The sequence below is a fragment of the Leptinotarsa decemlineata genome, unplaced genomic scaffold (assembly GCF_025532065.1).
Source record: "Leptinotarsa decemlineata unplaced genomic scaffold, Ldec_3_MD MMD2_tig00000882_RagTag_RagTag, whole genome shotgun sequence".
Taxonomy (NCBI): Eukaryota; Metazoa; Arthropoda; class Insecta; order Coleoptera; family Chrysomelidae; genus Leptinotarsa; species Leptinotarsa decemlineata.
In genome coordinates, this window is record NW_027412556.1 from 1,854,136 (window position 1) to 1,872,832 (window position 18,697).

General features: G+C 34.9%; 2 protein-coding genes across 4 annotated transcripts in view; one reads left to right on the forward strand and one right to left on the reverse strand.

The window, feature by feature from the left end:
- The window catches only part of LOC111508293 (glutamate receptor ionotropic, kainate 2), a 163,157-nt gene that overhangs the window by 106,246 nt on the left and 38,214 nt on the right, over positions 1-18,697 (forward strand). For 2 of the 3 annotated variants that reach the window (XM_074174763.1, XM_074174765.1), the window contains exons 2-4: positions 13,811-13,966; positions 17,076-17,208; positions 18,178-18,408. In XM_074174763.1, the coding sequence (XP_074030864.1) occupies positions 13,811-13,966; positions 17,076-17,208; positions 18,178-18,408 (520 nt within the window). The remainder of the gene's footprint in view (positions 1-13,810; positions 13,967-17,075; positions 17,209-18,177; positions 18,409-18,697) is intronic. The other variant, XM_074174764.1, reaches the window with a different exon arrangement.
- Positions 524-12,238, reverse strand: LOC111508275 (pheromone-binding protein-related protein 6). The gene is made up of 7 exons (XM_023163714.2): positions 12,203-12,238; positions 11,916-12,010; positions 8,258-8,386; positions 7,291-7,326; positions 3,621-3,738; positions 2,184-2,248; positions 524-619 (listed from the first exon to the last, which is right to left on the reverse strand). The coding sequence occupies exons 2-7, from the start codon at positions 11,985-11,987 to the stop codon at positions 602-604; spliced, it is 438 nt and encodes a 145-aa protein (XP_023019482.1). The 5' UTR covers positions 11,988-12,010; positions 12,203-12,238; the 3' UTR covers positions 524-601.

An 18,697-nucleotide genomic window follows, 5' to 3' on the forward strand; every position in this document is an offset into this window, starting at 1 on the left:
GGTGAGCCCATTGGTAAACCTGAATCCTGTTTATAAAATTTGTTGTTGAATTGTATGTAGCTCTGATTTAGGCACACATCGAAAGCTGTTGAAACTTCAAAGGAAGGAATATGGTCTACTTTTGCTAGATCTAATATACCTAAAATGAGCGGCTTACATTCGTTGTACGGTATGTTGGAAAACATAGTCTTTACATCGAATGAAACTAAAATTGAATTAGGTGGCGTGGTTTGGTTCCTTATTTATTCTACTAAAGTCAGTGACTTTTTGTTGCTGTGTATCAACATGAGAAGTTTCGGCTCTCTGGCAACTTTTTAGTCTCGGTTCATTGTCTGATACACAGTAATTTGATTTCATCAGTTTTCTCAACTGAATGATTTCCTGTGAGCAAGTTCTCATTAAAAATAATATATTCAAGTTTCTTGTATGAAAAGTTGCTCAAATAAAGTTCCCAATATGCGACCAGGCTCAGATTACTTTCGTCAGACCAGAAAATAAGCTTTCATGTGAAAGAAAACAAAGGTTTGAATTGATGTTCTTTATTCTCCATGTATCACTAATACATTCACTTACTTTCCACATCTGCGTCGGTTTAGGCTACTCAAAACATGACGAATTTCTGAAATACATAAAATGATATATTACTATAAAATGTTGGGGAAATTCATTTAGAACATGAGTCTGTGAATTTTCATGAAATTCTGAATAAAATTAGGTTTTCCAACAGAAATTCCCAAACTCTGACAATTGATAACGGCCTCTTTTTTGAAGATATATCTGTCAAATCAGTTGTCATTTATTCACTCTATTTTTGCCAAATCACCATTGAAGGATATAGCATTCTACAATACGTGTAAATAATTAAACTGTTTTATCGAAATGTGTGTTATGTTGGGGCAACGTACCGCGCGCTTTCGCATAATCGCATGATCGAATTTGAGTACACTGGTTCAATAAACAATCGAACAATACCCGTACGTCGACGAAACGCAAGATCCGTCGTAAACATCGTCACTGTCTATGAAAGTGTGTAGGAAAATCCGAGACATTTAGTTTTTGCCATCGTTTCGGATTTTATTGAATCCATCATCAGGACTCTATGATGAAATAATTCCATAAGGAAACTGTATCACGCCAATACATATTGCAAATTAATAAACTTTTCACTAATCTCATATTTTGTAAAAAGAAATTAAAAGCCGAACAAGTGGACTCACTAAACAGCAGTTCATTAATGTCAAAAAAACGTTAAGAATATATATAACAGACAACGTAGGTATGGAAACGAACGAAAATAAGGAGTAACTACGTGAAACGCATACAACCACAGACACATTGGAAATGAATACGCTATCAAGTCCGGAACGTTGGCAAAAAAACTGAATTGTTCATTAACGAAAAATTTTTGATCCCTTTCCCAACTAGTTAACATTTGAAAAAAAAAATTGACTTTTTCAAAGTCACACGTGTGTCGGTATACCAGAAGGCTCAGGATGTGGAGTGTACTCCAGATCACAAAGACTAAGGATTAAGTGGGGAATGGGAAAAAATACCAGCGTGGTCCAAACAGAACTGGCTGGTATCTCAATCGCCACAAAGGAAATAACCAGTAAAGGAATTTCTGGCAAAAACATAACAATCTGCAATGACAGCAGGCAAGCCCTATCAGCCTTGAACAGACAACGTGTTACCTCAGGGCTAGTACTAGAGTGCCACTAAGATTTAGCCAAAGCCAAAGTCTCGGTAGATAATAACATTATCCTGAGGTGGGTTAAAGGGCACGACAGGAGTAAAGGTCATCGCATTGCCGACTCTTTAGCTAAGGAAACAGCTGGACTGAGAATTTTAGGACTCAGTGGCACCTACGGACTGATGACTTCGACAATTGCGGAGCTAGCCAAATTTTACACCCATGCTCAATCCTTAAAGAGATGGGATGGAATCAAAGAATGACCTAGGAGGACAACAACGGGAGGATGTACAATGGGTCACATGTGGCTTAAATGCTGTGAGCTCTCACTCACCCTCCCGACTCTACAGATACAGATCGGTATACCAAGATACGAATTTATTAGTTATTTTCGAGCGACATTATGATATTTTGTCCATTATGATGTACTATAAGTTTACTTATAGAGAACAGCGGCTCATCAACAACAATTTTGTGAAAGCACCGAACTCACCTGTGGATCAATTTTGTACAAACATTTCTCCAGTTCATAGATCTTCTCATAGTTCTCCTTGAGACCTGAAAGCAGTAAGTAATAATCTGCGTTACTGACGACTACAAGTGTTTTCATAAACTTGTTAGCAATGCATTCATGAACGCCCTGAGATCATACCATCTTTCTTTATAAAAATGTCATCTATGGAATCGTTAGAAAATTCAAACCGAAGCAAACATTGCCAATAAACATTATATTATATTATATTATATTATATTATATTATATTATATTATATTATATTATATTATATTATATTATATTATATTATATTATATCATATCATATCATATCATATCATATTATATTATATTATATTATATTATATTATATTATATTATATTATATTATATTATATTATATATTATATTAAATTATATTATATTATATTATATTATATTATATTATATTATATCATATCATATCATATCATATCATATCATATCATATCATATCATATTATATTATATTATATTATATGGAAAAAATACTATTATTATTTCTCACTTAGCAACAACATGATACGTGGAATTTCTGAAGGAGAGTTTCCAGGAAGAAGTGAATTTCAAATGAGAAGTGTATTAGAAAGTTTTTCAGAAGTGAACAGAATTCTGAATACTGCATAAATACGAATATTATTCGGATATTAATAAAAGTTGGTGGATGTGTATACGAGAGAATTCAAAAAAGTTTCGAAAGTAGATTACAAGACAACGTTTGGACTGAAAATACGAACATAAAATTGAGATAGATTCTATATATGATGTGATATAAAGAATGTCGGATGTACTTATAGAAAAAAATCCAAACAGTAGAAAGACACAGTAACAAAAAATCTCCAGCACTAGTAACAATAAAGGAGAAGCATAAAGAAAGCTTTTCAGATGAATACTATTTTCAAATAGATGGTATTTTATAGATAGTCGGGTGATCATTCACCGTCCCCTACTTTGAACTAAAGGTATACTTTTGCCAGCTACCTGATTCATCAGTTCGAAGATATATTGGTTTTTTTTTCAGAAAAAAAAAGTTCAAGATGTAACGTTATAGAAAACTCGTTAGGTCAAAACAACCGATCTTCAAGAATGATTTCTGCCGATGGAAATAATTTGTGTTATCCTCAAGAAGGCAGTGAAGCATTAGCTTCGAAAAATTTTACTAGAATTCTCTATCGAGACTTATTCTGTTTGTATATAGTATTTTCAATTATAATAATTGAAGTGGTTAAAAAAATTTGAGACAATCATTGGCCCCCTGTGACTCTGAAGAGGGCAAAAAAAAATTGATGGGTGAATGGATATTTTTTGTAAAAACGAAAACTCACTCTATTTTTTTAGCAGCGTGTACGACTCATTTGAAAATCATATCTCAATATCTTCAAATCTGTAATTTTTACCTGAATTTCTAGCTTCATTCAAACATTTCACCGCTGCACTGTGACAACCAGAATCTATCAACTCCTGTGGTAAGACCTGTCTCACTTTTGCCACGTTAATTTTCAAGTTTCTGTCCATCTGTAATAGTTAAAATCTTCAAAAAAATGTAATGAGGGTAAATCGAGTGATGAACTGAGGAAGGATCTAAGGCCTTCCTCAGTTTATCACATATTATTCTATATTATTATTGATTTTTGGGATTCTTGATCGATTGTTAGAATTTTTCTCAATATGGCCGTCTTCCGGAGTGAAAAGAATAGTTTCCGTACTCTAGAAGATGATATTTACAACACGGCAGTTATTTTAATGTGGTCAGTCACTAATTCAACTAATTATACTTTCAATGAAGTCATTTCGAATTCTATCATGTTTCAAATAGTGAAAGTAGGCCATTTTGACTCAGTCTAATCAAGAAAGGATCGATCGTTATACACCTACATGTTGTTTTAAACGACATGTTGATATTTGGAGAGAATATTTTTGAGCTTATTTCGAAAATGGAAACTTCATATGACCATATGTTCTGTGAGTCTCATCTTATGAACGACAGGATGCTAAAGTTTCAGAAAAAAACATGATAACATATGTATCAATATATTTCTGTGACAAGTAGTACGCATTTTTGCATCAAAAGGCAGTTTATAGCTAACTATACCAGTTCATTATCTATTCTTGCCAGTGGCTTCCGCGCGGGCACCAAAGAGGAAAGTAATACCCAACTGATTTTCTAAGTGGGAATTATGAATATTGCCATAGGTGGTTGACCGAGAAGGGGCGTTTTGAACTAGGCAATAATATAAAAAGTGTCCAACTAGTCCTAAGAACAACAGAAATGAAGGTGAAGGTTTTAAAATCAGTTGAGAAAGATCCTGGATCGGAAAAAGTGGGGGAACGTAAGACGATTTGGAAAATCTCTATGATTATTCATTATAGTCGTGTTACATCTATAGGGTTCAGGTCTGCTCTGTTGTATTTTCTACTAGGGATAGGTTTTTCCATGTGGATCATCGATTTTATCAAATTTCGAGCAAACAACTTCCATGCTGACGGAATAAATTGATGAAGTTACGTTAGCAAAACAGCACTTATTCAAATGGCGCTCATTTCGAATAAATTGAATCAACATTCGCAGTTCAAAGTACAGTTTGACAAACAATTACATTTGTTGAACATGATTCACAGAGCAAAATAAAAATGTTTTTGGTATGAGACTGAATCGAATACAAAAATTGATCATTCAACAGCAAAAATAATAAGGAAATTACTAACAACCCAGTTTTCAGCAGAGCTAACTGAAGACAGACTATGACTATAGACAATTCCTGACGTCATAATAAAAGCGGTCTGAACCTGCTATGTTTTCGAGCAATTCATTAGTATAAATGTCTGCTGGAGAAATATAACCTGGTTAATATTATTCTTTCGGAGTATTCAGAGGTATCGGGTAAATTTCGAATATGCAGTTGTTTAGTACCTCGTCCACTAGATGGAGTGACATGTTTGATGTTCGCTCCAACTTACGACTAGGATGAAATACTCTGAAAACATTTCAATTTTCAATCACGGAATATCATTGACTTCAGGTCGATGATGGCTACTATCATGCACTGACGAGTGGCTAAGGAGCCCGAAACGGTCTGCAAGTGTGCCCGTTCCACAATTGAAGGGCGACTCTTTCAGTTGTATTGCCAATTGCATATGCAGGACATTTTCTGTGAAGATTCCTGACGGCAACGTCGTCAGTGAAGTAGTTGTTTTCTGATAGGCGTCAGACCATTCAACCTACTGTGTAGTGGGTCTATTCGACCCTCTACCGCAACCCGCAAGGGTTTATTGTAATAATAATAATAATAATAATAATAAATATACTTTATTGTCTGGAGATACAATAATCTTATCGACAAAGTGTAGACATTCATGAAACTTGATATATCATGGTTCACATGATATTGTCAATAAAATATAGGACTATCAATTACTTTAATTTGCAATTGGTTATAACTAAGTATTAAAATAAATAAATTAAATAACACATATAACATACTGAGCTGATGTTAGACGTCAGTGAACACTGTCTCAAAAAATTCCGTAATACTATATAAAGCCAGATCCAGAAGAGAAGTTTTCAATTTTTTTCTGAACACAGCATATGTTTCAGAATGTTTTATTTCTGTTGGCAGATGATTGAATATTTTGGCAGCGTTATATATGCATGAATTTTTTATTAGATTTGTTTTTGGGATTGGAAGTTTTATGTCATTTCTCTGGCGGGTGATTCCATCAGCGAACTTGTAAAGTGTTTTGTTTTTATATACTAGACAGGCAGTTTCGAGAATGAACAATGAGGGCAGAGTTAACAACTTATGAGTTTTGAATAGTTCTTTACAAGATACCCTGGGAGCCGCCTTACAAAGATAGCGAATTGCACGTTTTTGAAGAACAAAGATTGAGTTAAAATGTACTTGATTACAGACTCCCCAGAAAGCGATTCCATATCGAATGTGCGATTCGATCAAGGCATGATAAACCTGCATTGCTGTCGCTGTACCTAGTTCATTTACAACGATGCGTAGTGCATAACCACCCGAGGCGATCCTTGAACCTAGATGTCTAACATGATGCTGGAAGTTTAGTTCCCCATCCATGTGCACCCTAGAAACTTATTACATGCATTATTTCTTATTGCACCATCACCCAGAGGGATATCCGGCAAAGCACAGTGGCAGTTAGTTTTTTTAATATTGAAGGAGAGTAAATTAGCATCGCACCACTCTTTGATCTTTGTAATCCCTAAAACTATTTTTGAGTGCAAGTTATCAGCATCTTTATCATACCATAGGATGGTAGTGTCATCAGCAAAGATTGTGAAAGAACCGTCGGTTGTAATATTTACTAAGTCGTTAAAATACAGTAAGAACAAAATTGATCCCAGCACTGAGCCCTGAGGAACCCCACACTCGACGGAACCTCCATCTGAGAGCCTATGTGTTCTCACAATCTGAGTTCTCTGTTTAAGGTACGATTCTATCCAATCATAACTCTGTCTTCTAAAACCATTGTGGTTCATACTTATTCATACTCGGCCAAATAAACCCAGCTTCTTAACAAAGCCGATTAGTTTGTATGGTTAGTGGTCTATCAGGTTAGATGGTAAGAGTACGGCTCTGCCGAACTCTAAAGACCTGATTCTGTCCCCAGCGGGGCAGGCACAAAGTATATTATTGAGGTAGTCGGATAGTCAAGTTGCAAGATTGCTACCTTGATTCCCACGACAACCTTTCCATATGAGGGTTTTTGCACGTCAGCTACACCTGACGATGTCTTAGATTCAACCGTGCAGGGTTTATTCGCCTCTGGTTTTGGTGAATCATCATTTGAGCGTAAAACTTTGCTAACCTGCTCATGGGGGGTTTGAGACAGATTCTCAATAATTTGGTGCAAGGCGGTTTCATAAGGTACACCGCTCTTGAGGAGATGACTCAGTCGTTTCCTGGTTGCACCACCAAACCTTTTTCTTGAAGTTCAGTTGTTGGATCAAGAGTTGGGGAGTTGAGAAGCTCTCGCTTCTATCCGAGACGGGCTTGAAAATTCAAAGTTCATTTCTGTAGATTTAATGTTATTGTTACTTACGTATCCGGCAACCCTCCAAAGGCACAGTATGTATCTCTGTAAAAGAAGAATAATTCATAATTAATAAAAGCGATTCGTTATAAGGAGCAAATAACAAGTGAAGATGAATTTCACGTTACTGCTGGCTATTTGACCCAAAACGACAACATCGGGAGACGATTACAACAATATTTTCTAATGATGATAGTTGGTTTTTGAAACATTTCGATTTCAAAAGGAGTCAGTTTCTCTAATACCTATACATGTGGTAGTTTTTTTCTCGAGCTTCCCCAGCACGTGATTTCATTTAGTATGGAGCCCTGAAAATTTTGCGGTGTTGGTCAGCTAAATGGCCTTGTTGTTCAAAGTAACTGCAAAGATAGTAAGATTTTCTCGTGGCAAATACCATGAGCTTAGTCTTAAATAAGCATTTGGTACGAGACCATTTCATGACCAGTTTAACAAGGAGGCTTTGCATGTATTGAGGTGGTTGGTCATATGTTCTTGGTCATTCGAAATTACTAGTGTAGAATTATCATCAGCATATGAAATCGATAGGTTTTTTTTTGTACCTTGGGAGCTGTCTGACTTGTCCATTTAGTCCAAGTCTCAAGGAAACACTGCAGCCTCTTGGGCTTATTGCGTTTGTTCTCCCATCTATTCCTGACACCCATTCCATCAGTCTCGTTCCCTGTACCAGTTTGTACAGGTTCCGTGTTGGATGTTCGTCATATTCTTCTGGACGTAATTTCATACGTCCATATATTGCCTGCCTCCTGTGATTCAGTCCGTCACATTCGCATAAGATGTGAAACAATTTCAACGTTATTCCATGCAATATATTTATTCATCTTCAAAAAATTGAACAGCTGTAGTTTCTCGGCTGACTCATAGATATCATTCTTACATCCATCCCATATTGGTTATCGAGAATTGTGCCTGTTTCTGCTTCTTTTCACAAAATTTTGAATTATGATGACAAACATACCTTCATCTTCTCATCATCTATGAAGTTTCCCTCTCTAATCTGTTGAACCTGCTCGTCTGTCGTTCCAGTCACGTCTGTACAAATATCGTGACATTCTTCAGCTGCCTTTCTCATTGGTTCTCCAAAATCCTAAAAAAATTATTACAATAACACAAGTTATTCCAATATTTCGATGAAGTTCATTATCATTATCAAGGAAGACCTACAAAAAACTGAATCACATGACAGCTGTCAGTGTCAACTGTATTATTTTCTCTCTCTCTCTCTGTGGTCTGCAGCCACATGGCTTTTACCAGTATTTTATAATTTCAAATCATACAATGATTTTGTTATGCAAATTTGAATAATCTTCCTCATATAGTGAGGAGTCGAATCTGTTTTAATGTGGTGACTTCTTTTATTTTATTGACATGTTCCAACTGTTCAAATGTGAAATTCTTTTCGACACGGCTATCCTCACTAACAGTAAGTTGAGCCTTTTTGTAACAAATGTATTTCATTGTATAACTTTTTGTAGCTCTTCCTTGACAATATGATAATAAACTTTATCGAAATATTGGAATAACTTGTGTTACAAGAGTACACTTCTGTTCTGCTGATCATCCAAAAATATTTACTAAGTTTTGTTTCTAACTAGTCACATTCTAACCGCACATTTGTGGTTTCAATTAGGAGACCTAGCATTCCCAGGCATCATTCCCATGCTACGTCTTCTAATTGAAACCACAAATGTGGGGTTAGCTCCTGTTGGTGACACCGTGCATATGTGAAGTTTTTCATTTTTGGTAATCAGTTGTTGTCCATCTTTGCAATTGGCTGCACCGCGCTGATGAGGCCAATAGCCACAAACAGGTGTCCGCGGTTTACCTCCTTTTTTTTACCTCAGATATATATATATATATATATATATATATATATATATATATATATATATATATATATATATATATATATCCATATATATCGATCCATATATATCGATCCATTTCACTGTATATACAGTGTGACCCATTTTTAATGGAAACCCCCCCCTAAAATTTGAAGTTGTAAACTGATTTCGAAAATTTTTTTTTGAAATGTCAAGTACTGAAAGATCTACCTTGGGACAAAATTTGAAATGTTTATTAAAGTTTCAGGGCATACTACGATATTCTTTCTTAGTCGAAAATCGGGATTTTTTATTAGCGATTTTTTTATTGAAAAAATCACTACGCCACTGGATTGCCTCTAAACAGGTGTGACCAAAATTTCATGAAAAAATATTCATTATTAACAAAGCTATGACAACTCAAAAATTCGAAAATTCACACAGCTAACAGTTACAAAAAACACCCTATATCAACAGATATAGACATGAGAATATTTTTTTTATGATTTCAACAATAAAGTGCCGCCAGATAAAAAAAAACAAATAGCGTAAATATTTTTAATGAAAATAACGGAATTACATTCAAGTTTTCACGCAAATTATCTAAAACTAAGACCCAATATTTCAATTCAAATCTTAGTTGCCATGGAAATGATATTAAAGTTTGACACTTGTGAAAGATTTGAGTGTACTATTGTCAACAATATTCGCCTTACAGTTTTTCGAATTATTTTGTGTCATGGCTGCAAGATTGAGCGTAAGAGAGAAAATTGAAATTGTACGCCTTTCGGGAGATGACGTTAGAAGTGCTAAAGAGGTTTGTAGAGTATTTAATGAGAGACATCCAGATCGTCCTCGTATTAGCTGCAGTACGGTAAATAAAATAAATGAAATATTCAATGAAACTGGTGCAGTATCAAAAATGATGTTAAAAAGTGATCCTGTAGAAAGACGAAACAGGAATGACAGGAATGATCAAATCATTTTAGATTATTTCGGAAATAATCCTAATGCCAATATAAGGAATGCCACTTTAGATTTGAATATTCCACGAGAAACTATTCGGAGATGTCTCAAGGCGAAGAATATTAAACCTTTCAAGCGAAAATTTCTACACACACTTCAAGAAAGCGACGAAGCAAGACGCCTGGAATATTGTTTATGGGCCCAAGGGGAATATTTAAACAATAGAAATTTCCTAAAAAATATTTTATATACCGACGAAGCCACTTTCACTACAAATGAAGTAGTGTCATCACAGAATTGTCGCTATTGGGCAGCGGATAATGCTAACTGGGTAATAAACTGTAAAAGCCAGTATTCCCAAAAAATCAACGTCTTGTGTGGGATATTGAATCAACGAATTATTGGTCCTTTCTTTTTTGAGGAAAACATTAATGCGCAGAGGTTTCTAGAATTTTTAAACACAGAGTTTTGGGATGCTATTCACGGGCTGCCAATCAATGAACGATCAAAGTTAATTGTCCAGTTAGATGGGTGTTCAGTTCATTATGAGGCAATGGCTTAAGGAACATTTTCCAAACCGAAAGATAGGCCGTGGTAGTCCGTTTATAGAGTGGCCACCCAGATCTCCAGACCTCACAGTTTTGGAATTTTTTCTCTGGGGACTCCTCACACAAAAGGTTTACAGAAACCGCTCAAGAGATAGAAATGAACTTTGTGCAAGAATTCGACAGGTATGTGCAGATATTAGCCCTCAAGAACTAAGAAACGTAATCAGAAACATTCGTAAGCGCTACGACACATGTATCGAAATACGTGGTAGATTAGTGGAGGCTACTAGAATATAAGTTAGAATTGATTGTTGCACTGAATCGAAACATTTCAATAATTAGTTATTAGTTACGTTTATTAAAATGTTTTGCTTCATTGTTAGTTGAATTGTGTGAATGTAATTCCGTTATTTTCATTAAAAATATTCACGGTATCTGTTTTTTTTATCTGGCGGCACGTTATTGTTGAAATCATAAAAAATGATATATAGTGACTGTTAGCTGTGTGAGTTGTCGAATTTTTGAGTTTTCATAACTTTGTTAATAATGAATATTTTTTCATGAAATTCTGGTAACACCTATTTAGAGGCACTCTGAATCCAGTGGCGTAGTGATTTTTTCAATAAAAAAGGCGCTAATAAAAAAATCCCGATTTTCGACTGAGAAAAAATGTCGTAGTATGCCCTGAAATAAACATTTCAAATTTTGTCCCAGTAGACCTTTTAGTACTTGACATTTAAAAGAAATTATTAAAATCGATTCACAACTTCAAATTTTAGAGGGGTGTTTCCATTAAAAATGGGTCACATTGTATACTGTGAGAACAAATTATATGTCATGCTTTTACTGTAATTTGGATCCTTATGACAAGTACAACCTAACAAACATGATGAATTCATTACCTGAATTAATCACCATTTTAGGAACGACTCATTGCAAACAATATTCAATGAAGGGAAGAAATTCAAATCTATTTGATCATCGAAAAGTTATCCCGAATTCTCAGATCTTTTGATTATGAAACATTCCAAAAGGTTCCCTCCAAACCTTTTCCTTCCAAATGTCATGATTGAGATTCAACTCGTGCCCCTCTATCAAAACATAGTTCGCAAATGTTAAATTGGTAACTACTTCTGTCTTCATTCTTCATATATCAGACAAAATAAATTCAAATATTTATTTGAAATATATATTTGAATATTTCAGTTGAATTTGAATCATGATGAAACGCAACATCAATATTTCTTATAAGTCGAATAATATAAAAAATACTCACCTTTATATCCAAATAAGCAAGAGACGAAGATATCAAAAATGACATCAACATAACTTTCAGTAGAGAGCTCATTGTTATGACGTTGATGACTGAAACTGAAGAAAAGTGTTATTGACAGAGATATCATACTATTTTTTCCTTATTCTTTCTCGTAGAAAGCAAAATGAAAAGTGTTTCCCAATCATAGTGAATACAAAATACCTTAAACTAGAACAAAATTTTGAAGCTATTCAATATGTCTGAAAATACAGAAAATGGCCAAGAATTAAAAAAAAAGTTCAACTTACTTCTCTCGAATTATCCAGTAGATCTGAATATAGATCGGGTAAATAGGTATTTATAACCGCTGTCATTATTTTTTATGATATCATTGTCAATGATAGAGACAATAAAACCGTAATTTACCATAAAAGTATTGTTAAATTGGAGATCATATTCACCATTACATACTTAATTGGTACAAAATATCTACACCACATGAAAAATAGTATTTCGCTGGAATGAAAAATAAGCATTATGGAGTATGTATTCCGCCATCATTGAACGTTCCACAATAACAATGTTATTAGATCAGATCCGTATTCATAAACACACAATTGTGGATGATCCCTCTAAATACCTCTTGAGTATATACGAGTAGAGCATGTTGGTATTCAAAATACGCTATTTTTTCCCATTTACTTCATTTCTCAGTAGTTTCGAGATCACTATGCATTTGACCCGAATATAATCCGTTCGATATAAAAAAAAATCATAACAATAATAACCAAAAGAATATGTTAAATTTGTTATATATTTTTCTACGGATGTTATACAATGTGCCACTTCTCTCATCCCTTAACGTATGAAAGCGAGAAATTACTCACGCAGTGAGAAATATCCGCCATTACAGTGAGGCATAATTTCTCACTGTTATCACGATAACCCAAGTCAGTCATGAATTGTTACATGTCAGATTGATGTGATACGTTCTCCATGTTGACAACGCTACGCCGACGATTACCGTGCAATATCCAAGTAGTCTATTGTCGGCGTCTCCATAACAACAAAACCGAAGCACTGCATAATTATTGCTGTCAACTTAACGAAAATAGTTTTATTGTTGATTGTTATAGTATAAACAGTTGAGATTAATTAAATATTGAATATAATGGAATACGAAAATTTAGAGTTGCAATTACCGAACCCTGAATTATATACTGGCCACTGTTTCCGAAGGTCAAACATCCTTAAATTTAACAGTCATAATTCACTTGTCGAGAAACAAATACATATCAAAACACAATAAGACCTAACATTTAATATATTACACAAAATAATACACACTCCTAGAAACAGTAAACCTAGAGAAGATCCAACACGAAGAATATTACCAGAGGTAACCCAAATACAGGCAAATTTACCAGCAGTACCTGCACTGAGACGTTCTAACCGCATAGAAGAACAAACAAGAGGATAAAACGTTCAGTTTGAGTAGAGCCTTGATGATGATAGCACGACCAGCTGTTGAAAGCGCTCGCATATAATAAATAGGAATTATTGAGCTTCAAATCCTCTTTGAAATATATACTAATGAATTTGAAGTTTTAATAACTTCTAATTATGATATGCGAGCGCTTTCGATAGCAGGCTGTGTTAACATCTTTATGGCTTTACTCAAACTGAATATAATCATATTTTTTGAAAATACGTAGAGGGCTGACTTATTAGAAAGTATTCAAATCTCAATCAAATCTCCTTTCAGGTTTCTCATCGAATTAACGATGAATTATTTGAATTATCAACTACGCCAATAATCTCAAGGGCAATCATTTCTTCTCGGGATTTGTCCCCGAATTTGATTTAACTCCTGCTTCAATAACCACTGAAGTAATCAACTCTGCTTTTCTTTCCAGGTTTTTTCCTCAATGACGATGATTTTTTCGAACTATCCACCGTGGCAATAACCGCTGTTGTTAGAAGAGTCAACCAAGTCAGCGGAACTAGTTATCAACTACGACCTCATATTTTCAGGACTACAAAATCGGATATCCTAGAAGCAGGATTGTTAGGTACGCTAACCTTTCAGTAGAAAATGTAGAAAATACTTTTGAAAAACTATTTTGTATAAAATTGCTAACTATTTTTGAAGTTGTTTGAGAAACCTAGTGAAATTCTCTTTGTGAATGGATTCATTACATCGTATTATTTATTTATTTGTAGAACATCTTTTAGCTCAATTTTAAACATCCCTGTTCAAGTAACACTATACTTTGTGAAAGCTATTTCCCGGGTTTTTGGCCGTGGTCTGCAGGTTTGGTAACCTGACGTTTCGTTTACCACTGCGGTAGATATTATCGAAGGCAATGTTGTATATAACGATCACAGTGCCGAGTTTCATATTATTATAAGTACGCGTGGCTTAGGTTCTCGAGATTACCCGACCTTGTTAGTGTATCTATGAGAACAGGTAGCCAGATTTTATTAACGTCGACTGAAACTTTTTTCTATTGAATGTATCCGAGTTTTTGAATGAATATTGCCTCTCTATACAGGGTGTAACTGAATGAGTGTAAAACATTTAAGGAGGTGATTCCTCATCGAAATAAAGATAGGATCTTTCAAATGAAGAAACTTCATTGGAGCATCCCTTGTTAAGATACAAACCCTTAAAGGGGGTACATAAAATTTTTATAACAATTTTTTTCACAAGCACTGAAAAAGTTACAATATTGAAATTAACCTGACGTTTTGTACTACCAAAAAGACACTTAGCCAGTAATTTATTTGGTTTACTCCATGGTTGTAAGGGGTGGAAAACGCAACCCCTAAAATGTATTTCCAATGTAACTTTTTGTCTTATCATTTGTTTACCATTTGAAAATTTTATTTCCGATATTCCGTTTCATTCTAAACAAAAAATGTCTCTTGGGTTTTTTGCCCAAAATAAACCAGTTCGCAGCAAAAAATTATTTTACGAACAACTACAGAGATACATCGTCATAAATGCGAACTGGATTCATTGTTATTTTGTAGTTAGTACCTGCATTAAACGATTAAAGGGTAATAAACCAAACTAATTTATTAATAAAAAACACACAACATGTAGAAATCATAGTAAATGTTCAATATGTCTACCTTCAGACATTACGCATGTGTCTAGACGTTGGCGCATTGAGCCACGTATTCGCTTAAATATTCCTGGAGTCTCTCTGATAACCCTGCACGCATCGAAGATGCGGTTTCTTAAGTCCTCTACATCGCGAACAGGAGTACGATAAACCAAATGCTGTAAACGGCCCCAAATACGGAAATCGAGGGGATTGAGATCCGGGGATCGAGCGGGCCAGTTCTGTGGTCCTCCTCGACCTATCCACTGATTTGCATATGTTTTCAGTTAAATGCTGACGTGCTACTTGACTAAAATGGGCGGGAACCCCATCAAGTATCACTGTATCTTCAAATGACATAATGTAGGTGCCTTCTTTGTTGGGAGAAGGTTCAGCTGCAGCTGATTCCAATGTAGACCGACCCACAGCTACAAGTCGTCCGGTATTTCCCGATTGCTGCTAAATATTGGTTTCACTTCGTGTTTCTCTAAGATTCTCCCAATCGCCTTTGATACTGTTTATCGCAATGAAAGACGGACAAAGAAACCGAAAAATTGCTTTCACAAGGTATGTATGAACACTCCTAAACAGTTTATAAAACCTTTCAGTTTTATAAACTGTATAGGAACCTTTCAGTTTTATAAACTGTTAAATGACCTGAACCACTGTGCATGCTGTTTTAGGCGAGTGCATTAGCTTAGGATGTGGGGGTTGAGCAAACCTGTTATCGGATTGCTACTTCCACGTGGCCCCGCCGGATACGGGAATGACAGAATCACTTGTGGTTCTCATATAACGCTGTGATTTACGTCGGTAACCAGGCCTGCGTAGAGCAGATGTTCATTTGATAGGGCTTCATTTTGATTAGTGTATTAGATGAAATAGAGTATCAAAAAATCATCGAGGGGGAGGGGATCAGAGCATGAGAACTTTGATTGCTTCTCATTCTACGTGAAGAATGATGAAAATACATGATAAAAGTATTTGACATACTTTATTGTGTAATTTTTTCAAAACAATTTGAGGATTTTTATAGATTCTTCAACAAAAATCTCACTACTATAAAATTTATCAATATTCTTCTTACTTGTTATACGAAGACATAGAATATCAAAGTTTCACGATCCCAAGCCCACCTCTCATTATCATGGACAACTGTTTTCAGGTGAAAGGAAAAATTGTTGAAAATGATGACAGTATCAAGTCCTACTTGATGTATTTGTTATAGTTATGAATGAGCATGGACATTTTGTTTTGCGAAAACGCCATCTATGGGATCAATAGAAAACTGGAACAAGGGTTCCAAAGGCTCTCTGTAAAAAGTCAAGCTTCGACATCAACAATCAAATAAAGGATTTTAGTATTCCTCTCGAGCTGTCACTGCAAAGCAACCAGATGGAAATCAAAAGCAGAAAATCCGGTGCGTTCGTAATTCTACACCATAGAGCACTATTTCGACCAGTGGTGCCTGGCTGAACCACGCATATATTGTATACAAATATCTTGATGAGTCCACACCAGAACACGCGCGTTTTCTGCCTAACTTGACGCCATCTGGAGATGACCAAAACTATTTTATTCATCTCCCGATGACGCTAATTTGGTTACAAAATTTACCTGGTACACACAATTGTGGAGGGTTGCAGATATAAATGACAGGTTTTTTTTCAGATTATTGAAAAACGTTCAAAACAATTATCAGTTAAGTTCTTATCATTAAAAACGTTTGAAACAGACTCAATTCTGCTTTCAAAATCATCAATTAGTAAGTTTATTGACTAAATAAAGTTGCAAATTCATTGGAGAACATGTGCGAGAATGAAACAATGTTTTTATTTCAAATTTCTTTCATAACTTTTGAATATTTTGTTCTGTATGAATATATTTTTCAAAATAACGCATTTAATAAAAAATAATGAATATTTAGACTATTGTTGATTGATGCTTTTTGGCTTCTTCCACATTGTAGAACAAAAACGGAAACCCTTTGGAATATACTATTCTCTTAGGAAGTAGTAAACATCAGTAACATTCACCTCAAACTTCTAACTAAAATCAGTTCTCATTTCAGCATGTCAGCGAGTAAAGGAAGGCGTCGCAGCCATTTTTGGTCCGGAATCACCTGAAATAAACGAAATGATACAATCAATTTCTTCTACACTGGAAATTCCTCAATTTCAGACGTTTTGGAATCCCAAACTGAGGTAGATTTTAATAACTTCAATTTCTCAACCAATTCTACGCACAGTAATTTTGGCTTATCTTTGTACTTCTCTGCCAATTCTAGCTGGTGGTAAATGATAGATTTGTTTGATTGATGACGTGTTTATTCTGTAGTAATTCATTTGAATATAGAATGAAGAAAATAGCTTTCGCCTGATTTCTACTACTATTTTTATTTGTTATGACCGATTTCGGTTTGTTAGACCATGTTCAAATGACTGAATTATTTTTCAAAAACAAATTCTTAAATATACAATGGAATGGTACCTGAAATAATAAAATGTGAACTGAATCATCAGTACCAAAACAATAATTATTTAATAAATCATGAACTATTGAACCCAAAAAATATACTTATGGGTTGGTACAACTACCAATGGATTATAACCTAGTTATCAAAATTTAACAATACAAAAGTGTAGAGCTGCAGAGTTCTAGTTGGTCATGCAGGTTTTGAAATTGGGGTTTTTATAAAATTCATTTATTTCTAATGCTCCCAGCAATTCATCTCCCTTCCTTCATTGCACGTATAAAGAATTTTGATATTTTCATTATTTATCGTGTGGTTTGTTTTTTGTAGATGTCCATATATAGTTGATTTTTCATTTGATAATACATGCTCAAAATTTGTGTAGAATAAACCCTACAAAATACTCGTACAAATAGAACAGAATACAGAGTCAAATGCTACAAATGCAATACGCTTACATACAGACGGCTCGAAAGCTAAAGAAGCTTAAGAATTTTTTGTGTAATTCAATGTTTATATGGAAGTAGTTGTTAATGGACTTCCTCTTCCAGTTTGTATCTCAAATTTACTCCTTTGCGTCAACTGAACATCTTCTTATAGAGTTTTGCTTTCTTTTTTGAAGATTGAGAAGTAGAAAGTTGAAACCTGTCTTCGTAATTTGAACTTGCATAAGGTATCAATGATCAATTCTGTTGTCAAGGAGCAGACTGTCAAGGCAAATCAATCCCTCACCAGTTTTCAACCTCTATCCGAGCCCTCAAAGTTTGGCACAAGCTCTGGCGACTTTGGTACGCGAGAGCGACTGGAAGAGCTACACCGTCATTTATGAGAACGATGAAGGACTCCTCCGTTTGCAAGAAGCTCTAAACCAACGGAGCATGTCAGATCCTGCTGTTTCCTTCAGGGCTTTGGGGCCGAAGGAAAATCACAAGTACGTAGATATGAATTTAATGCATCATGATTTATTATAAGTTCAGAATAAAAGGCCAATACAGGCACTAGATAGGATATGTCTATGCAATGTCTTGAACAACAATATCAATGTCTCCGAAATTGAAGATATTGTATATTATATTGGATTATATGTGGTGTTATTGGCCGATATTTGACGGATATTCGGTAAAAAGGGGGGATATGGGGATATATCAAAGGATATACCAAAATATATGGTGGATGGAAAAGAACGTCGGTTGCGGAAAGAACTATCTTCAAAAAATTGG